The sequence below is a fragment of the Nesoenas mayeri genome (genome assembly GCF_963082525.1).
Source record: "Nesoenas mayeri genome assembly, chromosome: 23".
Classification (NCBI taxonomy): domain Eukaryota; kingdom Metazoa; phylum Chordata; class Aves; order Columbiformes; family Columbidae; genus Nesoenas; species Nesoenas mayeri.
In genome coordinates, this window is record NC_137574.1 from 1710102 (window position 1) to 1730731 (window position 20630).

Sequence of the window (20630 nt, forward strand, 5' to 3'; positions counted from 1 at the left end):
TGTGGGTTTGTATCAAGTGGCCTTAAACCAGAATAAATTATAGTCTTTTTAATTGTCTAATTACCACCCCCCTCACTCACCCCCGGTCCCCTCCAGCATCGCCCCTGCAAGCGGTGACCCCCCCACATCCGTGTCCCCCCCACCCCGACACAGACCAGGGCACACAGGGTCCGTTCCGGCTTTATTTCTAAGAACCCAAATATTGCAAATATACAGAAAAATACCCAAGTTCTCACACATCCAGGTTTATTTACAGGACTCTGCGCTGGCCTCACCCCCCCCCACAGCCAGGCCGGGGGGGGCGCAGGGCTATGGCTTTTCCTTGGGGGGGTCACGCTGTCCCTGTCCCCATCCCTGTCCCCAGGCGGGTCCCGTGGGGACGCTGAAGCACATGCAGGAGGTGCTGGGGCCCCCCCGCCCCCCCATCCCACCGAGCTGGGGGGAGCAGCACAGTCGCTGGGGCGAGAGCAGGAGCCGTGAGTCACGACAGCTCGGCCATGTCGCGATAGCGGGGGGGGGGGGCAAGGGGCTGGGGCGGGGTCAGCACCCCAATAACCTGCTGCTTCCCCCCTCACTGCACCCCCATCCCACTGCACCCCATCACCCAGCTGGGGGTGGTCACATAAAGGCCCCCCCCTCCCCCCCCCCCCCAGCTGGTGGGGGGGGCTGTTATGGGAGGCAGCCACACCCCCCTCCCAAAAATGGGGATTTCCAGTGTATGGAGACTGTACCAGTGCTGGGACCAGAACCTGGTGGGGGGAACTGGGCGGGGGGCAAAGGACCGACCCCACTTTTGGGGGGAGGGGGCTGCTCTGGACCCCCCCCATCCTGCCTGCACCTCCACCGGCGGGGGGAGCTGGGGCTGAGCCCCCCCAGCCCCTGGTTAAAGAGCTTCAAGCTTTAATTCATTATTGCTGCATTTCCCTCGGCCAAAGCCAGTCCGGGGGGGGCGGGGAGCGGGGGCAGAGCTGGGGGCTACCCCACAGCCATGGGGACACCCCCCGAGCGGGGGGGCCGGGGGGCCTGCCAGCTCCTATTGCTTTGCAGAAGAAACAGGTTGGGGGGGGGCAGGAGCTGCAGGCAAGTCTGGCTCCTGTCCCCCCAAACCCGTCCCCCCCCGGCAGCGGTGACACCTTAGAGCTTGTCCCCACCCCCCAGGGATGATGCTGCCATCGGGGGGGGGCTCCGTCATCCTTAAAGTAAAACAGCCCAGAAAAGGGAAAAATAAAAGCCCATAAAAGCTGCCCCCCCCGCGCTGGAAGGAACTATTGAAGTGGAGTTAAGTTAAACCCCTGTGTCACCCCCCTAGCAGCAAAGAGCCCGCGGGCGGGGGGTCCTGCCTGTGCGGGGGGGCTGCGGCAGCGTGACAGGGTCCCCGGTGTCCCCAGCGTCGTCCCCGCGGTGCCGCTACTCCAGGAGGTCCTGGGGAGAGATGGGACCGTCACCCCCCTGCTGTCCCCTGGCGTGTCCCCATCCTGCCCCCCAGAACCCACCCTGGCAGGGGCAGGACCCCCCCTGCTCACCTCGTCAGAGTCATCGTGGTAGCCGCCCTTGGTGGCCGTGGGGACGGGGTCCAGCGTGTCCAGCCCGTCCCCACCGGTGGCCTCGGCGTGTTGGCGCAGCACTGAGTATCGATGGACCAGGAACCTGACGGAGGGGGACACAGGGATGTCACCGCGCTGCCTGCACCCCCACAGGTGTCCCCCCCAGCCAGGGACACGCTCAGCCCGCGAGAGCAGAGCCAGGTGCAGGGACAGGCAGTGTCACCCAGGGACAGGCAGTGTCACCCAGGGATGGGCAGTGTCCCCCAGGGTCGGGCAGTGTCACCCCTGTGTCCCACGGTGACAGTGGGGGGGGCTCAGCTCCTCACCTGCCCCCGCAGACGTATTTCTTGACGATGAGGACTCCAGCCACCACGGTGACAAGCAGCACGGCCACCACGGCCAGGATGATGGGGGTGGAGCTGGGGGACGCTGCCTGTGGGGACAGGAGGATGAGTCCAGAGCCGGGGGACACCGGTGTCCCCCAGAACACAAGCAGCACCCCAGGGGACAAAAGTCACGTGTGGCTGCAGGACTTCGGGACAGTCCTGCCCGTCACAGCAGCAGTTTACAGGCAAGAGGTGTCCCGATGTCCCAGCTGTCACCGTGCCCGGGCGGTGTCCCCGTCACCTACCAGCTGGCTGGGGTTGAGGAAGTTGCTGGTGCATTTCTTCTTCATGTCGGTCTCCTCGCGGCTCGGGCTCTCCCCTCCCGAACATTTGTCCCCGGGGATTTTCCGGTACCTGCAGACCGGGAGGTGACACTCGGTGACCCCACAACCTCCCAGGGGCTGTCAGCCTCCAGGCCAGGAGGATTTGTCCCCACCGGGGCAGGGTGAAGGATTCCCGGGGGATTTGGGGGATTCCGCCCAGTCCCTCCCCATCCCTGGAAGAGTTTCGTCCCCAGCCAAAGGATTCCGGGGGGGGTTTGGGTTTTTCGCCCCCGTTTCCAGCTCTACCCGCTGGTTTTGAGCAGCTCCCGGCGGCCGTAGAGGCAGAACTCCAGGTCGTGTCCCTTCAGCTCCGGCTGCTCCACGCAGACAGACTGGTTCTCCGGGCGGTAGTAGCCAAAATCACTGCGGGAAGAAGGGAAAAGCAGCTGAGCCCCAGATTGGGGACCTGGGAGGGGTGACATGTGGCCCCAAATAGGGACAGAAGCCAGGGGATGGTCCTACCAGAGGAAATCCTCCAGCGTGCAGGGACAGACGGACGGCTGCTTGGTGACGGTGTATTCGCGGCCGTTCTGGCACACGGAGGACTTGCGGAGGCGGCGGTACTGCTCCTTGTAGCCCAGGATGCAGCCGTCGCTGGGGTCGCTGGGATCGCTGGAGTGCGCCAGCCAGATGGTGTAGTCCTTGTCCTCGCCTGTGAGGGGATGCCACCCTGTCACACTGTCCCCATGGCTCATGTCGCCCACACTGAGGTCTGGGGCAAGAGCGGCGCACAGCCCAGCCCCGCCTGTCACCAGTCCTGGCTGTCCCCAACCCAGCTTCCCCCCCCACTGCACCCCCACTGCTGCTTCCCCCCCCACTGCACCCCCATCCCACTGCACCCCATCACCCAGCTGGGGGTGGTCACATAAAGGCCCCCCCCCTCCACCCCCCACCCCCAGCTGGTGGGGGGGCTGTTATGGGAGGCAGCCACACTCCCCCCCAAAAATGGGGATCCTGGGGCAAGAGGGGTGCACAGCCCAGCCCCACCTGTCACCAGTCCTGGCTGTCCCCAACCCAGCCCCGGCTGTCCCCAGCCCTTCTTGTCCCCAGCCCTTCTTGTCCCCAGCCCGGTTCTGGCTGTCCCCAGATTAACCGTGACTGTCCCCAGCCCCAGTTGTCCCAGTCCCAGCCCCGCTGTCCCCGGTCACTCACAGGTCCTGCTGAGCAGCTGGCTGAAGTCGATGGTGTACGACACCCACTTTCGGGAGAGGAAGCTCCCGCGGAAGCCCCAGACGCTGACGGTCATGGAGCGGGCGCCCGGCTCGGACGCCAGCCCCGTGAAGAAGATGGGCTCGGAGGAGAACACGTACCGGTACCAGCACTGCCCCTCGTCCGTCGAGAACCTGTCGGGGGTCGGCATCAGAACCCCCCAAAACCAGCCAGGGGCCCATCACGGAATCATTTTGGTTGGAAAAGCCCCTCAAGATTGAGTCCACCCGTTCCCCACCCCAGCAGTGCCGCGTGTCCTGAGAACCTCACGTCCGTCTGTCCAGCCCTCCAGGGATGGTGACTCCAGCACTGCCCTGGGCAGCCTGTTCCAATGCCCACAGCCCTTTGGGGAAGAAATTGTTCCTAAATCCAACCTCATCCTCCCCTGGCACAACTTGAGGCCGTTTCCTCTGCTCCTGGCGCTTGTTCCTGGGGAGCAGAGCCCGACCTCCCTGGCTCCAAGCTCCTTTCAGGCAGTTCAGAGATCAGAAGGTCTCCCCTCAGCTCCTGTTCTCCAGCTGAACCCCCCAGGTCCCTCAGCCGCTCCATCACACTTGTGCTCCAGCCCCTCACCAGCATCCCGTCCCCCCTTTCCCTGGGGACCCCCCAAAACCCACCGAGCTCCCCCGGGCAGCAACGGGACCCCACACGTACTCGATGATGTTGACGGGCTGGCTGCTGTGCTCGATGGCCACGATGAGCCCCCCCGAGTCCAAGATGGCGTAATGGTGCGGCCCCTCCAGCATCCGCGCCCACGTGTAGCCCCCGTCGTCCGAGATGTAAACATCGGGGCTCATCACCGAGATGGCCCCCCCGACGCTGCCTGGTACAGGGGGACAGTGGGAGTTGGGGGGGGTCACACACATGGAAATGGGGGCTCCCCGTGCCCGCCACCCGCCCCGGGGGGCTCGGTACCGTGAGCGATGACGATGCCGACGGCGTTGGGCTCGGAGAGCGGCGCCATGGGGACGTTCAGCTTCTGCGAGATGCTGTAGGACGCGTGGATGTGGAGGCTGCACTGCAGGAGCGACGGGGGATTCACCCGTTAACCCCAGCGGGTGCTGGAGGGCTCCCCAAGGACCCCCCGGCCCGCTCAGGGCTCGCTGTGGGGTGACCCACAGCCCAGGGCCAGCCCCATGGCAGTGGGACCCCCTCGGGGTGCGGGGACAGACCCACCTCGTCTTTACTCCTGGCCGTGGAGTCGCAGGTGGTGTTTTTGGGTTTGCGCAGCGGGACCCACTCCCCACCGCGGTCAAAAGTGATGACGGACTGGATGGAGTTGTCTGCGGGGAGGAGGAAGAGGAAGAGAGAGGAAAAGGGGGGAGGAAACGAGGGGAGGAAATGAGGGGAGGAAACGAGGGGAGGAAACGAGGGGAGGAAACGAGGGGAGGAAACGAGGGGAGGAAACGAGGGGAGGAAACGAGGGGAGGAAAAGAGGGGAGAGGAGGAAGAACAGAAGTCAACGGGATCAGGATGCCCAGCACATCCTCACCCTCCTGCACAGGGGTCACTCTGCCCTCCAGCCCCCCCAAAACCCAGATCCCAGCCCTGGGGAGGTGTCACCCCAGGTTTTCTTGGGGGATGGGGGGTGACAGTGACACAGCCGCCGACCTTCGGAGAGGACGCTGGTGATGTAGATGCCGCGCAGGGAGGTGACGTTGGTGAAGTCGGTCTCCCCGCCCGTGGTGGTGTAGAGGTGCCGCTCCAAGGACTTGGAGTAGACGATGCCGCGGTCGTCGGAGGTGTAGATGGTGCCAAAACCCGTGTCTGCAGAGGGACGCGGGGACAGCGGTGAGGGGGACCGGGGGGCTGCTCCCACGGGGCCACCGGCGAAGCCCCCGGGGTGTTTTGGAGAGACAAAAAACAACCCCAAACGCCACAAAGCGGCCTCAGCGCAGTCACGGTCCCCACGTGCTGCTGCTCCCAGCTGTGTCCCCAGCGCCGCGGTGTCCCCGTCCCCGTCCCACTCACCGCCCGGCTCGTCCACGTGCATGAACACCAGGTCGTCGTTCGCGGCCAGGATGGAGTAGAACTGCTCGTGGCCGACGGAGGGGAGCTGCGCCATGCTCCACGTCTCGCCCTGGTCCAGGGAGACGTGGATGCGCCGCGTGGTGCCCTGGGGAAGCAAAGCGTCAGCATCCTCATCCTTCATCCTCATCTTCATCCTCCTCGCCGCGGGGGGGAAGGGGGGACAAGCACCTTTTCTGTCATGACGGAGGCGAAAAGAAAACGTCCTCCCAAGCCGAAGGAATAAATCTTGGTGCCGATGACCTTGAAGGTTTTGCCGAAGTCGGAGGTTTTCTTCAACTCCAGTAACCCCAGATCAGCTTCTTAAGAAGAAGAGATGATGAATTAATGAGCCCTGGAGCAGTGTCCCCCTCCAAAAAGTGATGTGAACCCCAAAAACATGACTCAAAACTCCAGGTGTACTTACTGCAGGAGTTGTTCAGGTAGGTGGTGAAGAAGATGGTGTCGTTTGCACCCCTGGGCAAGAGAAAGGGGGGGGAAAACACCTGAAAATGGGTTCATCCCATTGCTCTGAGGGGTTTGGGTGGCTCAGGCTGCAATCAGCCCCCCTAAATCATTTCCCCCCCCCCCAAAAAAGCAGGCAGCCACTCACCACTTGGCCAGGCAGACGGCTTTGTGGATCTCCTCCCATTTCTCCCCAAAATCCTTGGAGACCCAGAGCCCGTTCTGCAAGAGCCCACAGGTCGGTTACAGCCAAACACCCCCCCTACAACACCCTCCCTTGAAACCCCTGTCCCAAACCATGTCCCCCACCCCGTCACGGGGTCACAAGTCCCCTCCAAACCCCTGTCCCCGGCTGTGTCCCCCACGCTGTTGTGGGGTCACACGCATCCCCAGGCACGGGGATGGAACCCAGGACACGCGACCACGATCCAGCTGGTCCCTGGGGACACACGGGGAGCCCCAGACAGCCCCGGGGGGGTCCCATCCTGCCGCCGGCTGTACCTCGGTGCTGAGCGCCAGCAGGCAGTCGGCGCTGCGGGGGTGGTAGGTGATCTGCACCAGCGGGTGAAACGGCAAATCCGTCTGCACAAAGTTCTTGGCAAAGTCGGACGAGCGGAAGATGCGGCCGCCGCGGCTGCCGCCCGAGACGTCGCCCGTCAGGATGACCTGGGGGGGGGGAAATGGGGGGGGCGCTCCAGAAAAACCACCAGGCTGGGGTGGGGGGGGGACGCTGCCGGGGGGTCCTGCCCCCTCCCCTCCTACCTTGCCCGAGTTCTCGGGGCCGATGGCCATGCCGAACTCGGTGCGGATGAAGGTGTTGTTGAGCAGCCCGGTGATGTCCGCGAAGGTTTTCCCGTAGTCCTCGCTGGGAGGGGGAGGGTGGGTGTGGGGGGGCTGCTCCCAGCCCACCCCCCCGCTGCGGGACGGACCCCCCGGTGCCACCCGTGGGGTCCCAGGAGGGGACGCTCACCTGCGGTAGAGCTTGGACTGCCCGAAGCTCATGATCACCAGCGGCACCTGGAACGTCGTCAGGACGAGGATGACCTGGGGGGGACAGGGGGACACGCAGGGTCACACCTGAGCGCAGAGACCCCCCCGTGTCACCCCCAAGGGAGAGGAGCTGTCCCCTCCTCCTGTCCCCCCCCCCCGCTCCATCCCAGTCAGGGCTTCAGGTCCCACCAGCCCCTCGGGCACAGGGTGGGGACGCTGCTGTGCCCCCCAGAGCGATCCAGAGCCACTTTGGGGGAACAGCCCCCCCCGTACTTACCCCTGTGCTGTCACCCACCCAGGACAGTGACACAGAACCACTGAGGTCATCGAAGACGCACTGTGAGGGGAGAGGTGGCAGATGTACATTTATACCCGGGGGGGGGGGGACAGTCACCGGGACCCCCCCAGCCCCATGGCCACCCTCTCCCAGGGGACACTGGAGTCCCTGTGCCCCCCTCTGCCACCCCCCAGCGAGGTGACACTACCCTGTCCCCACGCACAAGGGTCCCCTCTGTGCCATGTACCCCCCCGTGCTCCCAGAGCCCACGTCCTGTGGGACCGTGACCCCTCGGTGGCACTGGGGGACACTGGTTTGGACTGGAGTGGCTGGATAAGAGTGGGCAGCGGGGTGGGGGCAGCTGGGGACAGAGCGAGGTGGCACGGAGGGGACGGGGGGGGCTGCGGTGTCGCCCCGTCCTGCGAAAAAGAGGGAAAAAGGGAAAAGAAATGTAAAATTAGTGCAGAACCAGCTGGGGAACTGGTCAAACTGGGCTGGCGAGGCCACTGTCACCGCGCGGCAACCGGCCGGGCTGGCAGAGCCGGTGGCACCGGCGGGTCCCGGCATCCCCGGGGTCAGGATTCCCCCGCCATGTCCGTCTGTCCGTCCCTCTGCCCTGTCTGCAGTCTGTGTGTCTGTCCAGCGGTGTCTAGGGGGTGGGGGCTGCTGTCGCACTGGTGTCTGTCTGTCTGTCCCTGCTCGTGGAGCCCGTCCTGCCGCAGCAGGTGTCTCTGTGGGTACATGCACGGCAGCGTCTGTCTGTCTGTCTGTTAGTCTGCCCTGTCCTGCCCCCGCTGGCACAGGGAGAGCACGGTCGGTCTGTCTGTCCGTCCGTCCGTCCCAGGGGATGTAGGGAGACTGTCTGTCCGTCCGTCCAGCCCCCACGAAAAGTCACCTGCCCGCGCCAGGCCCTGCCAGGACTCGGGGCGGGTCAGTGTCTGTCTGTCTGTCCGTCCAGCCCATAAGGCTGGGGCTGGGGCGGGGCAGGGGTGTGTGTCCGCCTGCCCCAGCCATGGAGGGAGGGACACAGAGTCCCCGGTGCTGCCGGTAGCTCCCCGCTCCCCCGGCCCGGTGCCGCTCAGCGCTGTCTGTCCCCCTGTCCGTCCGGCCCGGCTCACCTGGTGCGTGTTGTTGCCGAGGGCGGCCGGGACACCGCGCAGGCCGCCGCAGGCCTCGCCGCCCGCCGCCGCCGCCAGTTCGCCGCCGCGGGGGGTCCGGGCCCGGGCCCGGTGCCGCAGCCCCAGCGCCGCCCCCGCCGCCCCCAGCGCCAGCGCCAGCGCCACCGCCAGCCCCGCCGCCCCGCGCGGCCCCATGGCGACTCCGGCCGCCGCCGCCGCCCCGTGCCCCGGCCCGCCGTCGCCCGCCCCCCGCCTCCCATTGGCAGCCACCACCCCGCTCCACGCCCCTCCGCCGCGCCCCCTCGTTGTGGTTGGCTGTGGGAGATGTCGCTCTGAGACGCGACACGCCCCCCTGGATGTTCGCCCCGCCCCGCGCCTTCTCATTAGCCTCTTTATTTGTCAATCACAACCCGTCTCCTCTTCTGATTGGCCGATAGCGCTTGCACGATGGGTGAGAGCCCACCCTCTCCTGTTTGACCTCGGGTTTTCATCTACCTAGCAACAACCCTCTGATTGGCATCGCGGCGAGGCGTGGAGCGACGGAGCAATTTTTTGATTGGCCAGAGCGACAGGTAGCCGGGGGCGCGCCAGGCCCACCCGCGGCCCATTCACAAGGTGCAGCCGCCCACGTGTCCGTGGACCCCGGTCCCAGCGAGACGCGGAACCCCCGGGAAGGTGCTCCGGGGGGGGCCTGGGGGACCACCAGGGGAAGCGCAAGGCCAGGAAAGTCTGAGGCTGGTTGTGGGGCTCAGCGCCTGGTTTTGGGGGTGCACAGCTGGCAGGGGACAGGGAACAGCAGTGTGTGCGTCCCCACCCCGGGGCTGGCACCCCCGGTTTCCCTGCGGCTGGTACAAGCAGAGCCGAGTGTTGTCGCGCCCGGTGACAGTTTCACCCTTGCACAAGCAGGCTGGAGTGCAGCCCTGCCCTCCCCGGGGAGCGCTGGTGCAATCCATGGAGCAACAAACACCCCCGGGGAGGGCTCTGCACCCCCAGTGCTGCAAAAGCCCCCTCAGCAAGGGCAGGGGGTTGTGGAGAGGGGGACCCCACAGAGTGAGCGTTAAACCTCCCATGAGCCCGGAGCGAGAGCCTCACCCAGATTTGCTCACCCTCCTGGCCCTTGTTCCTTCTCCTTTGCAAACACAGAACTTTCATCGCACTGCTGTGTCATCCTTCCACCTCCCCCCCAAAAAAACAGACAATCTACAAGTCTGATACGTGAAAGACAAGAAAAGACAAGCTGCCTGGTGGCATCGCGCAGGTAACTCCAGACAGCGAGCAAAGGGACAGACAGCAAACACTGGGGTGGGGAGAGCACTCCGGGCTCCGTCACCCTCACCCCGCCTCGCATTTGGCCTGTTGTCCGTTTGGAAAGAGCTCAGGCTCCGCTCTTGCCAAGACGGATCAGATAAGGAGCACAAAGCCTCGATTTTCACCCACAGAGGAGCCGCTCTCATGTGATGCTGCCACCAGCAAACCATGTGACGAGGGCAGGGCATAAAGGACCATTTTCTGTGGGGTGAATTCGCTTTTTGTGTTTCCTGGGACACAAACAACCCCAGCAGGAGCAGCACGTCCCGGAGCAGCAGCGTTTGTTGTGGGGCAGGCGGTTTACAACAGCTGGGACACCCCTCGCTCTCCCACCCCAAGGAGAAGAGAACGTGACCCAGCTTGGAGATGATGCAAAGCTTTGAAGTACGTTAAGGGCGAAGCTGATAACAGCCCCAGTTTCACTCACAGGGTGGTTTGATGAGGGTGAGGCGCTGGATGTGGTCCCGACCTGCTGGATATTCAGGACAGGTGAGCTGAGCCGCCCTCAGTGCTGCCTCAAACTCACTACAGGGGTGGAGAGCGGGCACGGCGCCCCAAACTGCGCCCCACGGCAGGCTCAGCGCCCCACGTTTAGGCCCAAAGGGTAAAGTCCATCAAGTAATTATTTGTTACATTTCCTCTTCTACCTGCAGGTACAGGTGTTGGTGTTCAGCCTGTACCATGACCTCAGGTCCGAGTTGCTTCCTACAGACCGCAACGAGGGGAAACTCACGGCAGGAACTGCGTGGGGGCGGCGCTTGGCTGTTCTGGAAGCTGAGGTTATCCAAGGACTGATTTTCCACTCGGGAAGACGCGGCTTCGCTGCTGGCAACGGCAAGAGAGGGAAAAATTAATAGTATGGGTATTTTCTCTTTTGCAAAAGAGAGAGGCTGGCAGGTGCGAGATCAGCCGCGCTCACCGCGACTGCTCGGCTTTGCCAAGGCGTGAAACACTTGCTGGAGACCGGCAAACCCCTCCTGGCAGCAGCACAGGCCACGGCTGTGTCTTCCAGGGCAAACAACGGTGTTTTGTTCAGTGTGAAATTGTAATTTCGCATAATAGGACAGAGCAGCCGACGCTCGGGGCGGCACAGACAAAGCTCCCGCGGCAGAGCTGGATTTCCAGCCCCTGAGGCCGCACTGACCGTACAAGCACCGTTTGGTAGGAAAATACTTCGCTAATCTCAGCTTATTCCCTTATCAGCCTGATCTTCGATTCGCAGATGCTGTTTTGAGGACAAGGGTAGAGACGCCAGCTGGAGAATGAGAAATAAAAGCAACGAGGCTTGTGAAGTAGATGAGCAAAACTTTGCTGTTCAAAATGAGCCTGATCTCAAAATTAAGCAGTACTTGCACAATTTAGCAGGTAAGGGGCAATCCCATTAAGCCCAGACCTGTTCCCAGCAGTGCACTCTGGTCTATCACCCCCTTCTCATAGGTATTTCCAATTTCTGCTGGAAGGAAACACAAACCCTAAGCCTGGTTATAGATTTCCACCCCGGGAAGGAGTCGCAGCTCCAGGTTAAGCCATTACAGACAGAAAAACTGGAGGAAGGGAGGGGAAACACACCAAATAGATCGAAAAACCGCATGTTTTTCAAGACTTGTGTGGAATTACACACATCACGACTCTCTCCACAAGAGGGAGACTCGCTCCCACCGCAGCCAGGGGGACACGGTTGCACCGATTCCAGTGACGCTGCCCTCGTCTGGCCCCGATTTTACCTCTAAACGGTCCCTCCCGCCTCAGAGAACTCAGGGTAGAGTAACAAAATGATTTATTCTCATTTCCTCTTATTTTAGAGATCCGTTATGTACAGAAACTGTAAAAAAACCTCATGAGCCTTCTAAGAAGAGCAATTACAGATGCTGCCGGAAAATAAAATCACGGGTAGTGGAAGGAACCGAGAGTCAGTTCGCTTGATCGGGGCGGGGGGAAAAACGGGCTTTTGAGGGAGTTTGTCTCCTTTTCAAATATCCTTGATGACCTCTTCGAGCTCCTCTTTCGTGTACATGTGGAACTTCATCCCGGGCTCCACGGTGGCAAGCTGAAACGAGAAGGAGCAAGGGGTTAAGCGAAGTGACAGCGCGGGGCAGGAACAGAGAGCAGCTGTTCCTTCTCGGCTGCCCGATCTGCCAGCCCAGCAAGATCATTCCATCCCTAACATGCTCTTTGATTCCCTAAAATAGCCGCCTGCCGCAGAAATAGCTTTTAATTGACTCAGTCTCCTCATAGCAGCAGCAGCGGGGACCGTCTGCTGGGGACGGGCAGGTTCTGCTTCGCTTGCTGGGGAAGAAAAGCCCTGTTAATATGAATTTCTTTACCGAACACTCCTCAGAGGGGTATTTTGTGCTGCAGGGCAGTGTGGCTCTCAACAGAAGTGCCTCTTCTCCTCCTGTAACCAACCACGGGTACAAATCCCAGCCCTTTAGGCACCTTAAGAGACCCAAGATAGCAAAACACTCATAAAAGGAGACTGAGGCTTAGCTCTGGGAAACAGAGGCAAACCTGCGTTTTGGTTGCTGAACACCCACAATAACGAAGCCGCAGCGCAGCCCGCAGCTGCCCCGCACGAGAGCCCAGAGCCGTCTCTCCCGAGGTGAAGCCCAAGGGACGAAGCTGGGGGACAGCGGCTCTGCCCCTTGGCCGGGCAGCGCCCCACGGCTGCGCCGCTTGACGGGGCGAGCGCCAGAACAAGAGATACTTGAAGAACGACGAGACTGGCAGAGGAATGTAAAGCGGGACTCGCGCTCGCACCTCGCTCACGGCACGAGAGCCCCAGAGAGAGGGAAGGGAAAAGCCGGGGAGAGAGTGGGGACGCTCCCGACATCGCTCACAGGCACCCCCCACGTGGCTTTATTCTGAGGGGAATGGTGTGTCGGGTTGCGACAGGGTCCTGGCAAACCCCAGAGCTCTTCCCAGGCTTAAAAACAGTCTGTGAAACAGCATAGGAGGGTAGGATAGGCTTTTGGGGTAGAGGAGGGGCAGCCGTAAGCGATTTTCAAGGAGAAACACCCCAAATGCTCAGCCTGAGCCCCCCAACAGCCAGGCTTCACCTGATGTTCACACACAGGTCAGAGACACTTGCAGATGCCACTTTAGGCTCCTCAAATCACCCGGATGGGTGCTGCCCTGACACTGGACACACAGACACCCTGAAACCCAAACCAAGCGTTCAGAGACACCAACTACTCCAGTTTTCCACCACCGCTCAAACCCGCGTCTCACCTTCTGCCTCCAAACAAAAGCTTTACTCAACCATTCCCTTACAAGCTGCACAGGGAAGTATTTAATTTAAAAGCACAACATTGGTTTAGGCTCCTGACCTTCGCTGCCAGCAGGTTTAACTCTCTCATGACCACACTTTGCCCCTTCTCTTTGCTGCTAGCTGGAAAATCCCATAAATGAGAAGGGGCTCGACTAAACAAACCAGAGCAGCACATACTTCCAGAAAGCAAAGCAGCTCCTTCAGGTAGGTTTTCAGAAGGGTGACTTGAGTCAATAGAGACCTTTTAATCCTCAGCACATTTTTCTCATACTTAACCCTGACATGATTCCCCAGCACGTTCAGAGCGTTGCCAAGCACAGTTAAGCCCTGTTAAACGGGGACGTGACATACGGATACTGTACGCGCTCCTCCGCCTCCATTTCTTCGCACTGTACCGCGGATCTTCCAGAAGAGACCCAAAGCTGAGCAAGAGAGAACTGATCAGTGTAAGCTGGGAGCACATTTCCACCAGGCAGCATTGTTTCTGGAGAGTGTGTCTATACTTTTGGTGTGCTGCTGGTCCTTTTCCCTCAAAAGAAGCTGGTTAATCATGTCAGGGATGGTCCCCAACAGCAGTAGTTAATTAAAAAAACAGGGCACACACTTTTAGGCTGTTTGGGAACCAGGTTCCCGGCACTCAGAGGAAAGGAATGAGAGCGCAGCAGGAGGAGAACAGCTCAGGAGTCGCAACGACATGATTTCAAAAGGTCTAGTGTCTCATAACCCGCCAGAAATAGAAGCAAACTCTATACGCCAGCCTTGCTCATCATCTCTCCATTATCACTAACAATCTGGGAGGGTTTTTACCTTTTCTGCCTAAAAAGGAGCATTACAAGGTAGCGCTGCGCCACCCGACAGCACCGCAGGCTCAGCCAAGCTGAGCTCCGCGAGCCTGGACGCTTGTGGGCAAAAGCGGCGGTTGGAGGAGCACATTCATTCCTGGAGGCTTCACCTCTTCGCTCCTCCTGTCCAAGGGATTTTTGGCACTGCCGCAAGACTGAATATAGCAAGTCCAGAAGCTGTATAATTTTCATTCCTTCTAATATTACAAGTACTAGGGGGAAAAAAGAATGGCTAAAGCCAGGGGGGAAAAAAAAGCGATTTGGCTGGCACGACAGGTTCCTGTGGGGTCAGTAGGGGCTCCGCTCCCACCGACCTCCAGCCCATAGACCCTGAGAATCGCTGCTCGGGGATCAGCTGGGCAAACGAGCGCGGCTGCGCACCTCTGGGGCCAAAGAAAGCTCCACCGGACAGTCTGGGGTGCTGAGAACATCCACAGCCGGACAGGCCTTGGCTGGGGGAGTCCTGAACTGCTCCACCACCCCGTTCCTCGCACGGCCAGCCCTCCTCTGCAGAATACGAGTGGGCAGTGCTCTTACCTGGGTATTTTACAACACAAGGCGCTACCGAGACATTCGCTGCACAGCCAGCGGGACCCACAGCAAGGATTAATCTTAAAGACACTTTTGCTCCGCAAGCCACAATCACATGCTGGTAACGGAGTTGCAGTTACCTCAATGTTGGTTGCGTTCAGCTTCTCCTCCATCACTTGTTTCAGGATGACGAGGGAAGATTTAATTGCCTCTTTCAGCGTCATTGACTGTAAAACAAACCACCCTTTAATTGCACTGTTGACACTCAAGCAAGTGCTTTTTCACTACCTCTCTGTCTGTAAAAGCCGCTGCGCTCCCTCCCGCTCTCCTCAAATCCTTTAAGCTGCCACTGGCAGCAAATTTAAAAGCTTATCAAGTTATCTGCAGTATCAACAGGAGATCAAAGCGCGCTGTTCAGGCAGGACAGTGACAATTGCAAGGATGGCGACTTTCTGCTCCTATATAACTTTTTACAAAGCTTAAGAACTGTTAATCTGGGCACACAGACCTCACTGTCCAGGACACGAGGGCCAATTTCCCTTCACCAGTTACCGTCTGTCAAGCAGTTCCCCCCGTGGGAGCTCTGAAAAGCCGGACCCTGCTTGGCAGAGCCTTTGTGCTTTAATCATGTAATTCGCTGCGTGAGGGGGAACTAGAGTCACCGGGCTGAGCAACACAGAGACTGACGACAACCAGCTCTGCAGTAACTTTGCACTTGGCAGATGGTTAAGAAGCCAGAGAGCTCAGAACCTGGACAGTTTTGCTAGTGAATAAATTGGACTTTTGAGTCGTAGGCTGGAGGTCTTCACAGCAATAAACATCATCAATTCTACGTTTTATTAAGGTGTTTGGTTTCTTGCCACACAAAACGGACAAAAAAGTTCGTTTAATATCAAGCAGGACCAGCATTTGCACCAAAGCCATTAATGTCACTTGGGTCACAACACCCCCATGAACGCTACAGGAAGAGTGGCTGGAAAGCTGCCCGGCAGAAAAGGCCCTCGGGGTGTTGGTCAACAGTGGCTGAACATGAGCCAGTGTGTGCCCAGGTGGCCAAAAAGGCCACCAGCATCCTGGCTGGTAGCAGCACTGGTGTGGCCAGAAGGCCCAGGGCAGTGACCATCCCTGTGCTGGGACCTGGGGAGGCCAAACCACGAATCCTGGGGGCAGTTTTGGGCCCCTCACACCAAGAAAGCCCTTGAGGTGCTGGAGCGAGTTCAGAGAAGGGAATGGAGCTGGGGAAGGGAGAAGAAGGAGGTTCAGACTGGATCTGGGGAACAATTTATCCTAGAAAGGGCTGTGGGGCACTGGAACAGGCTGCCCAGGGCAGTGCTGGAGTCACCATCCCTGCAGGGTTGGACAGACGGACATGAGGTTCTCAGGACATGGGGCAGGGCCAGGGGTGGGGGAACGGGTGGAGTCGATCTTGAGAGTCTCTTCCAACCAATATGATTCTATTTCAACCCAAATCCAGCATTGTACCTTATGGTAAACCTCCTGCAGGGAGCTCTGGGCACCTTCCGAGGCGGAGCCGATGGCTCTGGCATCGCACTGAACAAACGTCCCCGACGGGTCCATGTGAAACCTACAGGAACACGGGTGGGAGAGTGAACGGCCACTGCACCCCGAGGGCTTTCCCACCAGCCCCACACAGCTCCCCAGAGTCCCCTTATTTATTTCTTTTGTTAATAAACAGTGAGTTTTCACTACTGCTCCTGGGGGAGACCTTTCTGGGCCGGCTCTGCGGAGCCGTTCCCACCTCCAGCCGAGCGTCTGAAGCGCAGAGTTCAGGTTACAACCCTCCGCCACCTCCCCAAGGAATGTTACAGCAGGCTCTGCGGATTGTGTTACCGGTGGCTCTGCTAGTCCTTTAGGGAAAGGTAAGAATAAACTCGGGACCAGGAGAGCTTCAACGCCTCCCTCCTACCCAGGAAACCACGTTAAAAAAGCAAAGATTCAGCAAAGACACAGCGTTGTCTTCAATCCCAAACAAGTAGGCAGCGCTCAGGCTGCTGCGACCCACGCTTTGGAAGGACAGGTTTAAAAGCATTAACAAACACATCAGGTACGTAATGGGATAAACCCAAGTGTTTGGCTTAAGCAAAATCCCAGATTTAAGTCATTAAAATGTCCAGAGGAAGTTCTGTCTCTTCCCAGAGCTGGTCTGGATTAAGCAAGCTGAACTTACAGCTGAGGTCCCTTCTCATCGACTCCTCCAAACAGCAGCGCGACGCCAAACGGACGAGACTGCAAGAGGAAGGAGTGGGGGGGTTAGACAAGGCCAAGAGCAAGGTCGGGGGGAGCCCACAGCACCTCCCCAGAGCCCCCCAGCTCCACACCATCGCTCCCGGGTCCGCATCCTCCTCTCCAAACTGCAGCGCCAGGTTGGACACGGCCTGTGTGACGCTCTCCACTGTCATGGTCTCGTTGTAGGTGAACCAGTGATTCTGCAGGGAAAAGCAAAAAATATTCACATGATTGCCTCGTGCCCAAAACAGGCCAGTCCTGGATCATTCATGCTGGAGCAACACCCTGTGTAGCTACAAAGACAACGTCACCACCAAAGACAACGTTCCCACCAAATGTGCAATACCAAAGAGGAAAAGAACCACATTTGCTCTGCAAAAGCCCCATGAGGGAAGCGATACTTCCCACTTCATGTCGGCTCCTTCGCTGTAACCATCTTCCCGTGCCAGAGACTCCCAAAGTGCCCCCATTTTAAGAAGAGAAATATCAAGTCTTACCTGAGTCTCCACTCTTGCTTTATCAATTAAAGTCTTTGCATCAGCTATTAAGCCGCTCATGGCACACCCTGGAATCAGAGAGGGAAACCACGAGTCATTTCACCAAATATTTGCAACACGCTTTCCCCCAGGCTTCCCAAAGGCCAAGGGAGGACACAAAAGGCTGCAGGGGGAGCGCATCCCTGCGTGGGAGCACCCAGTACACTGGGGAGGGAAAATGGGACAGAAAGGGATTTGCTCAGGAGCAAGGCTGGACACACCACTGAAGGGTAGGAACAAAACCCAGTTATGCTTCCCACCCACCCCACATCCGAACTGGCTCAAAGGAGCCACATTTGGGGCTTTCCGAGAGAAGTTAATTGACAGAAACGTGACCCTCTCGGGAGGGGAACTCATTCAACCCCCCAGGCTGGGCTGGCTGACCCAGAGCTGGGTGAAGATGCAGCAGGAGCCCCAGCACGGATCCTGCTCCGGGAAGCAAGGGGCTGTGCACCAGCGCACGGGAGGAGGAAATCAGACTCTTCCAGAGCTCCTTCCATGCCCCATGTCAGCAGCCACACGGGTATTTTGGAGGTCTCCTGCTTTTCAAGGCGACATATTTGGTCATGAGCCCGTCGGGGGCCTCCTCCCGGCGCAGGACGCTGCTGCGAGCGGGGGCACAGGCCAACATGAGCGCTGCGGGAGAAAACTGGCCTCCGGTCAAGCCTTTTGCAGTAATTCCCTGCTCTCCCGGAGCTAAATTTGGGATGAGCTTTCATGAGGGAGGTCACTGAGGTGGGGGGGTGTTCAGCTGCCTCTTCCTGCTCCTGTAACTATGTCCTGCTGGCCTGGAGCCTGGAAAAGCAGTGACCAGGACCTGGAGCTCACTGGGGGGGACGAGTGTTCCTGCTCGGCAGGGCTGCCCGCAGTGGAGGCCGGTGCTGAAACGCGGCTCCTGGAACTCCCAGGGGACAGATTCCTACTATGAACGTCCCCAAAAATTGATGGATGCTCGCAGAGGGAGCGTTTTTTTCCTCCTTACCTATGTGGGAATCGATTTCTACGATCTTCTCGATGCTGCTGGGCTCCATGAGCGGGGAGGTGATCCGCTTCTCCACGGCCAGGCAGACGCCCTCCGAGGTCTGGATGCCGATGGCCGTGGAACCGAGCTGGAAAACACCGCACGGTTACCCCACCACTCCGCCCGCGGTAACAGAAACGCTGCAAGACTGATTCTGACTTTTATTTGTATGCATTTTGGTTTAGAGCCACGAAAACCCACCTGCAAAACTCTCTGGCTTCGCACGGCATATTTTAATGTCACAATTAGAAGGAGGAAACTGGGAACGTTAAACCCACGTCACTTCCCAGCTGATGAGCTCATCAGAACCCAGCAGGGCTCTGGCAAATCATTAATCTCTTCCCCGAGCAACATCAACTTTCACAGCTTAAAGCCTCATAAATTTAAAGGCCTCGTCAATCTTCTTTTCCAAGGCAGAAATTAAATTTTAAAGTGAGGGAGGAGGATTGCACATACTGCCCTTAATTCTGACTGCATCTGTACTTCTGGCCTCGGCATTTTTCTTTCCTTTAGCTCCTTTTCTCCCAAGTGCCCACGTAGCCACAAAATTTACAACAGGAACACGAGCGTTTTGTGCAGGTACCACTTTCCAGGCAATGTTTCATCACCCATGGCAAGTTGTACCCTGGTCTTGCAGGTCCCCGCAGTGCCACCACATCCGTGAGCCGAGGGGTCAGACCTCAAGGGCTGCCGGCAGCCCCCACCTCACCCCCAACTTTTCCACATTGGGGAATTTACTGGGATAGAATAACAGAATCATTTTGGTTGGAAAAGACCCTCAACACCATTGAGTCCAACTGTTCCCCCACCCCATGTCCTGAGAACCTCATGTCCGTCTGTCCAACCCTCCAGGGGTGGCGACTCCAGCACTGCCCTGGGCAGCCTGTTCAATGCCCCACAGCCCTTTGGGGAAGAAATTGTTCCGAAATCCAACCTCAACCTCCCCTGGGCAACTTGAGGCCATTTCCTCTCGCTTATGGAAATTAAGAGCACCATATGCTGTCAGCCCTCTCATTTCAACATTAGCTTTGAGTAGTTTTGATTTTGGGATTAGCATCTTCAGATTGTGTTTGGTTCTGGGGTAAATTGGTTGGTAGGAGACAGGGAGGGGAACACTCCCTGAGTTTGAGGGAATCTGATGGCTTTTCATTGTTCATGACCCATAATAAAGCAGAGCTGCAGGAGGTTTGGCTGGAGGGAAGGAACTGAGCAGCAGCAGCAGCTCTCCAATAACAAACCAGAGGGAAAAAAGCTGGTAAGGAGCTGCCAGAGCGGCTGCACACAGGAGTGGGATCCATGGGAAAGGCAGCAGCTCCCACTCAGTGCTGGGAAATGGCCCAACCCAAAAGAACAGGACCTGATTGTTTTATTGCTGATCAAACTCAGGCTTCCAGTTTGAAAAAGAGCCCCTTAACATCACAGTTTGGCAACCAGCTGGAGCTGACAGTACCTTTATGGCCTCAATGGCATATTCCACTTGGAACAGCCTCCCCTCTGGAGAAAAAGTGTTCACACCCCTGCAAGAACAACATCAGAGACGGTGTAAAGGGCAGGAAACAGAAGCTGACAGAAAACACATTTAATTATTCAAGAGGGATGGTGGAAAGGGTGAGGGCAGCTCAGGCAGCGGCTGGGATGGGCCAGGGCTGTGGCGTTACCAGCACAGGCCGGGGCTTCTCCCAGGATGCCCCATCCCCCCCACACCCACCCGGCTGCGCATGGGGAGGCACCCCCGCCCTTGCACCAGCACCGTGCCCGGGGTTCCGTCCCTCACAAAACCCCCCCCGGGGTTTCTTAAACCCCAGCGGCTTTCAGGAGGCGTTTAAGGAGATGAGCTCCAGCCCTATGGACCCCCCCGGGGACCCCACACGCAGCCACCCCCAGCACCAGGGAACTGGAACTCGTCCCTGTTCAAAGGGACGAGCCCTCCCTTCCCCTGTGTTTAACAGAATCAGGTTCTCTAAACTCCACATTAAATAAAAAATAAGAGAAAGAGGCCGTAGGGACGGGAACCCAGCGGCTGCACCAGCGCCCGGCCAGGCAGGAACCCGCAAGAGCCCGGGCAGAAAAACAAGCAGAGGCTCTTGGGTAAGGCCCAGCAGGGCTACGGCCCCTCCGGCAGCTCCTCCGAGCGGCCCCACGGCGGCCGCGGGCGAGAGGCCTCCCCGGGACGGACCGGCCGCAGGCCCGTGACTCAGCCACAGGCCGCTGGCGGCGGGGAGGCCGCGGGAGAGGGGCGGCGGGGGCGGGACAGCACTTACCGGTCGTACTCGGAGCGTGTGAGGAACATGGCGGCGGCGGGAGCGCGGGGGGCGCGGGGGAACCGGCGGCGGAGGCGGGAGCGCCGCGCTGCCCTCGCCGGGTTCTGCTCCGCCGCTTCCTGCCAGCGGAGCCGCACTGCGCAAGCGCCGCCCCACCCCTTCGCTCCACTTCCCCCCGCGCCGACGTTCTATTGGTCCGCATCACTCGTCGTCTAGCCAATGAGAAAGCGGAAAGGGCGGGCCCAGCGAAGAGGAGAGGGGAGGAGCTGTTGGGAGCGGGGATTGGAGGGAGCGCGG

The 20630-nt window shown here is 59.4% G+C and overlaps 2 protein-coding genes across 8 annotated transcripts; both read right to left on the bottom strand.

Moving 5' to 3' along the window:
• Positions 1 to 282: 282 nt before the first annotated feature.
• Positions 283 to 8463, bottom strand: SORT1 (sortilin 1). Of its 7 annotated transcripts, none has more exons than XM_080358342.1 (20): positions 8320 to 8463; positions 7202 to 7261; positions 6905 to 6978; positions 6697 to 6799; positions 6436 to 6600; positions 6083 to 6156; positions 5897 to 5946; positions 5662 to 5792; positions 5434 to 5578; positions 5074 to 5229; positions 4639 to 4745; positions 4378 to 4480; positions 4117 to 4285; positions 3406 to 3596; positions 2716 to 2905; positions 2500 to 2616; positions 2176 to 2284; positions 1871 to 1977; positions 1524 to 1647; positions 283 to 1422 (listed from the first exon to the last, which is right to left on the bottom strand). In XM_080358342.1, the coding sequence occupies exons 3-20, from the start codon at positions 6934 to 6936 to the stop codon at positions 1408 to 1410; spliced, it is 2088 nt and encodes a 695-aa protein (XP_080214468.1). In that variant the 5' UTR covers positions 6937 to 6978; positions 7202 to 7261; positions 8320 to 8463; the 3' UTR covers positions 283 to 1407. The 7 variants fall into 7 exon arrangements, 6 of the variants coding, with proteins under 6 accessions (XP_080214468.1, XP_080214470.1, XP_080214471.1 ...); XM_080358344.1 differs by lacking the exon at positions 7202 to 7261 and adding an exon at positions 3728 to 3805 and having other exon boundaries at positions 8320 to 8391; XM_080358345.1 differs by lacking the exon at positions 8320 to 8463 and adding an exon at positions 3728 to 3805 and having other exon boundaries at positions 5662 to 5789; positions 7202 to 7258.
• Positions 8464 to 11192: 2729 nt separating this feature from the next.
• Positions 11193 to 20460, bottom strand: PSMA5 (proteasome 20S subunit alpha 5). Its single transcript, XM_080358522.1, has 9 exons — positions 20334 to 20460; positions 19523 to 19589; positions 18034 to 18160; positions 17013 to 17080; positions 16608 to 16715; positions 16457 to 16515; positions 15751 to 15853; positions 14409 to 14495; positions 11193 to 11674 (listed from the first exon to the last, which is right to left on the bottom strand). Exons 1-9 carry the CDS (start codon positions 20360 to 20362, stop codon positions 11597 to 11599), a joined length of 726 nt encoding a protein of 241 aa, XP_080214648.1. The 5' UTR covers positions 20363 to 20460; the 3' UTR covers positions 11193 to 11596.
• Between the last annotated feature and the right edge of the window lie 170 nt (positions 20461 to 20630).

Bases quoted from the DNA above. Each gene is read 5' to 3' on its own strand.
- SORT1 (XM_080358344.1), bottom strand. From the start codon at position 6,936: ATGAGCTTCGGGCAGTCCAAGCTCTACCGCAG. The intron at 3,597-3,727 runs GTTCTCAGGACA...GACCCCCGACAG, and splicing joins GCTGGACAGACGGACGTGAG to GTTCTCGACGGACGAGGGGC. The intron at 2,285-2,499 runs GTAGAGCTGGAA...CCCGGTCTGCAG, and splicing joins GAGCTGCTCAAAACCAGCGG to GTACCGGAAAATCCCCGGGG.
- PSMA5 (XM_080358522.1), bottom strand. From the start codon at position 20,362: ATGTTCCTCACACGCTCCGAGTACGACCG. The intron at 19,590-20,333 runs GTAAGTGCTGTC...TTGTTCTTGCAG, and splicing joins ACACGCTCCGAGTACGACCG to GGGTGTGAACACTTTTTCTC. The intron at 18,161-19,522 runs GTACTGTCAGCT...GGTGTTTTCCAG, and splicing joins ATGCCATTGAGGCCATAAAG to CTCGGTTCCACGGCCATCGG.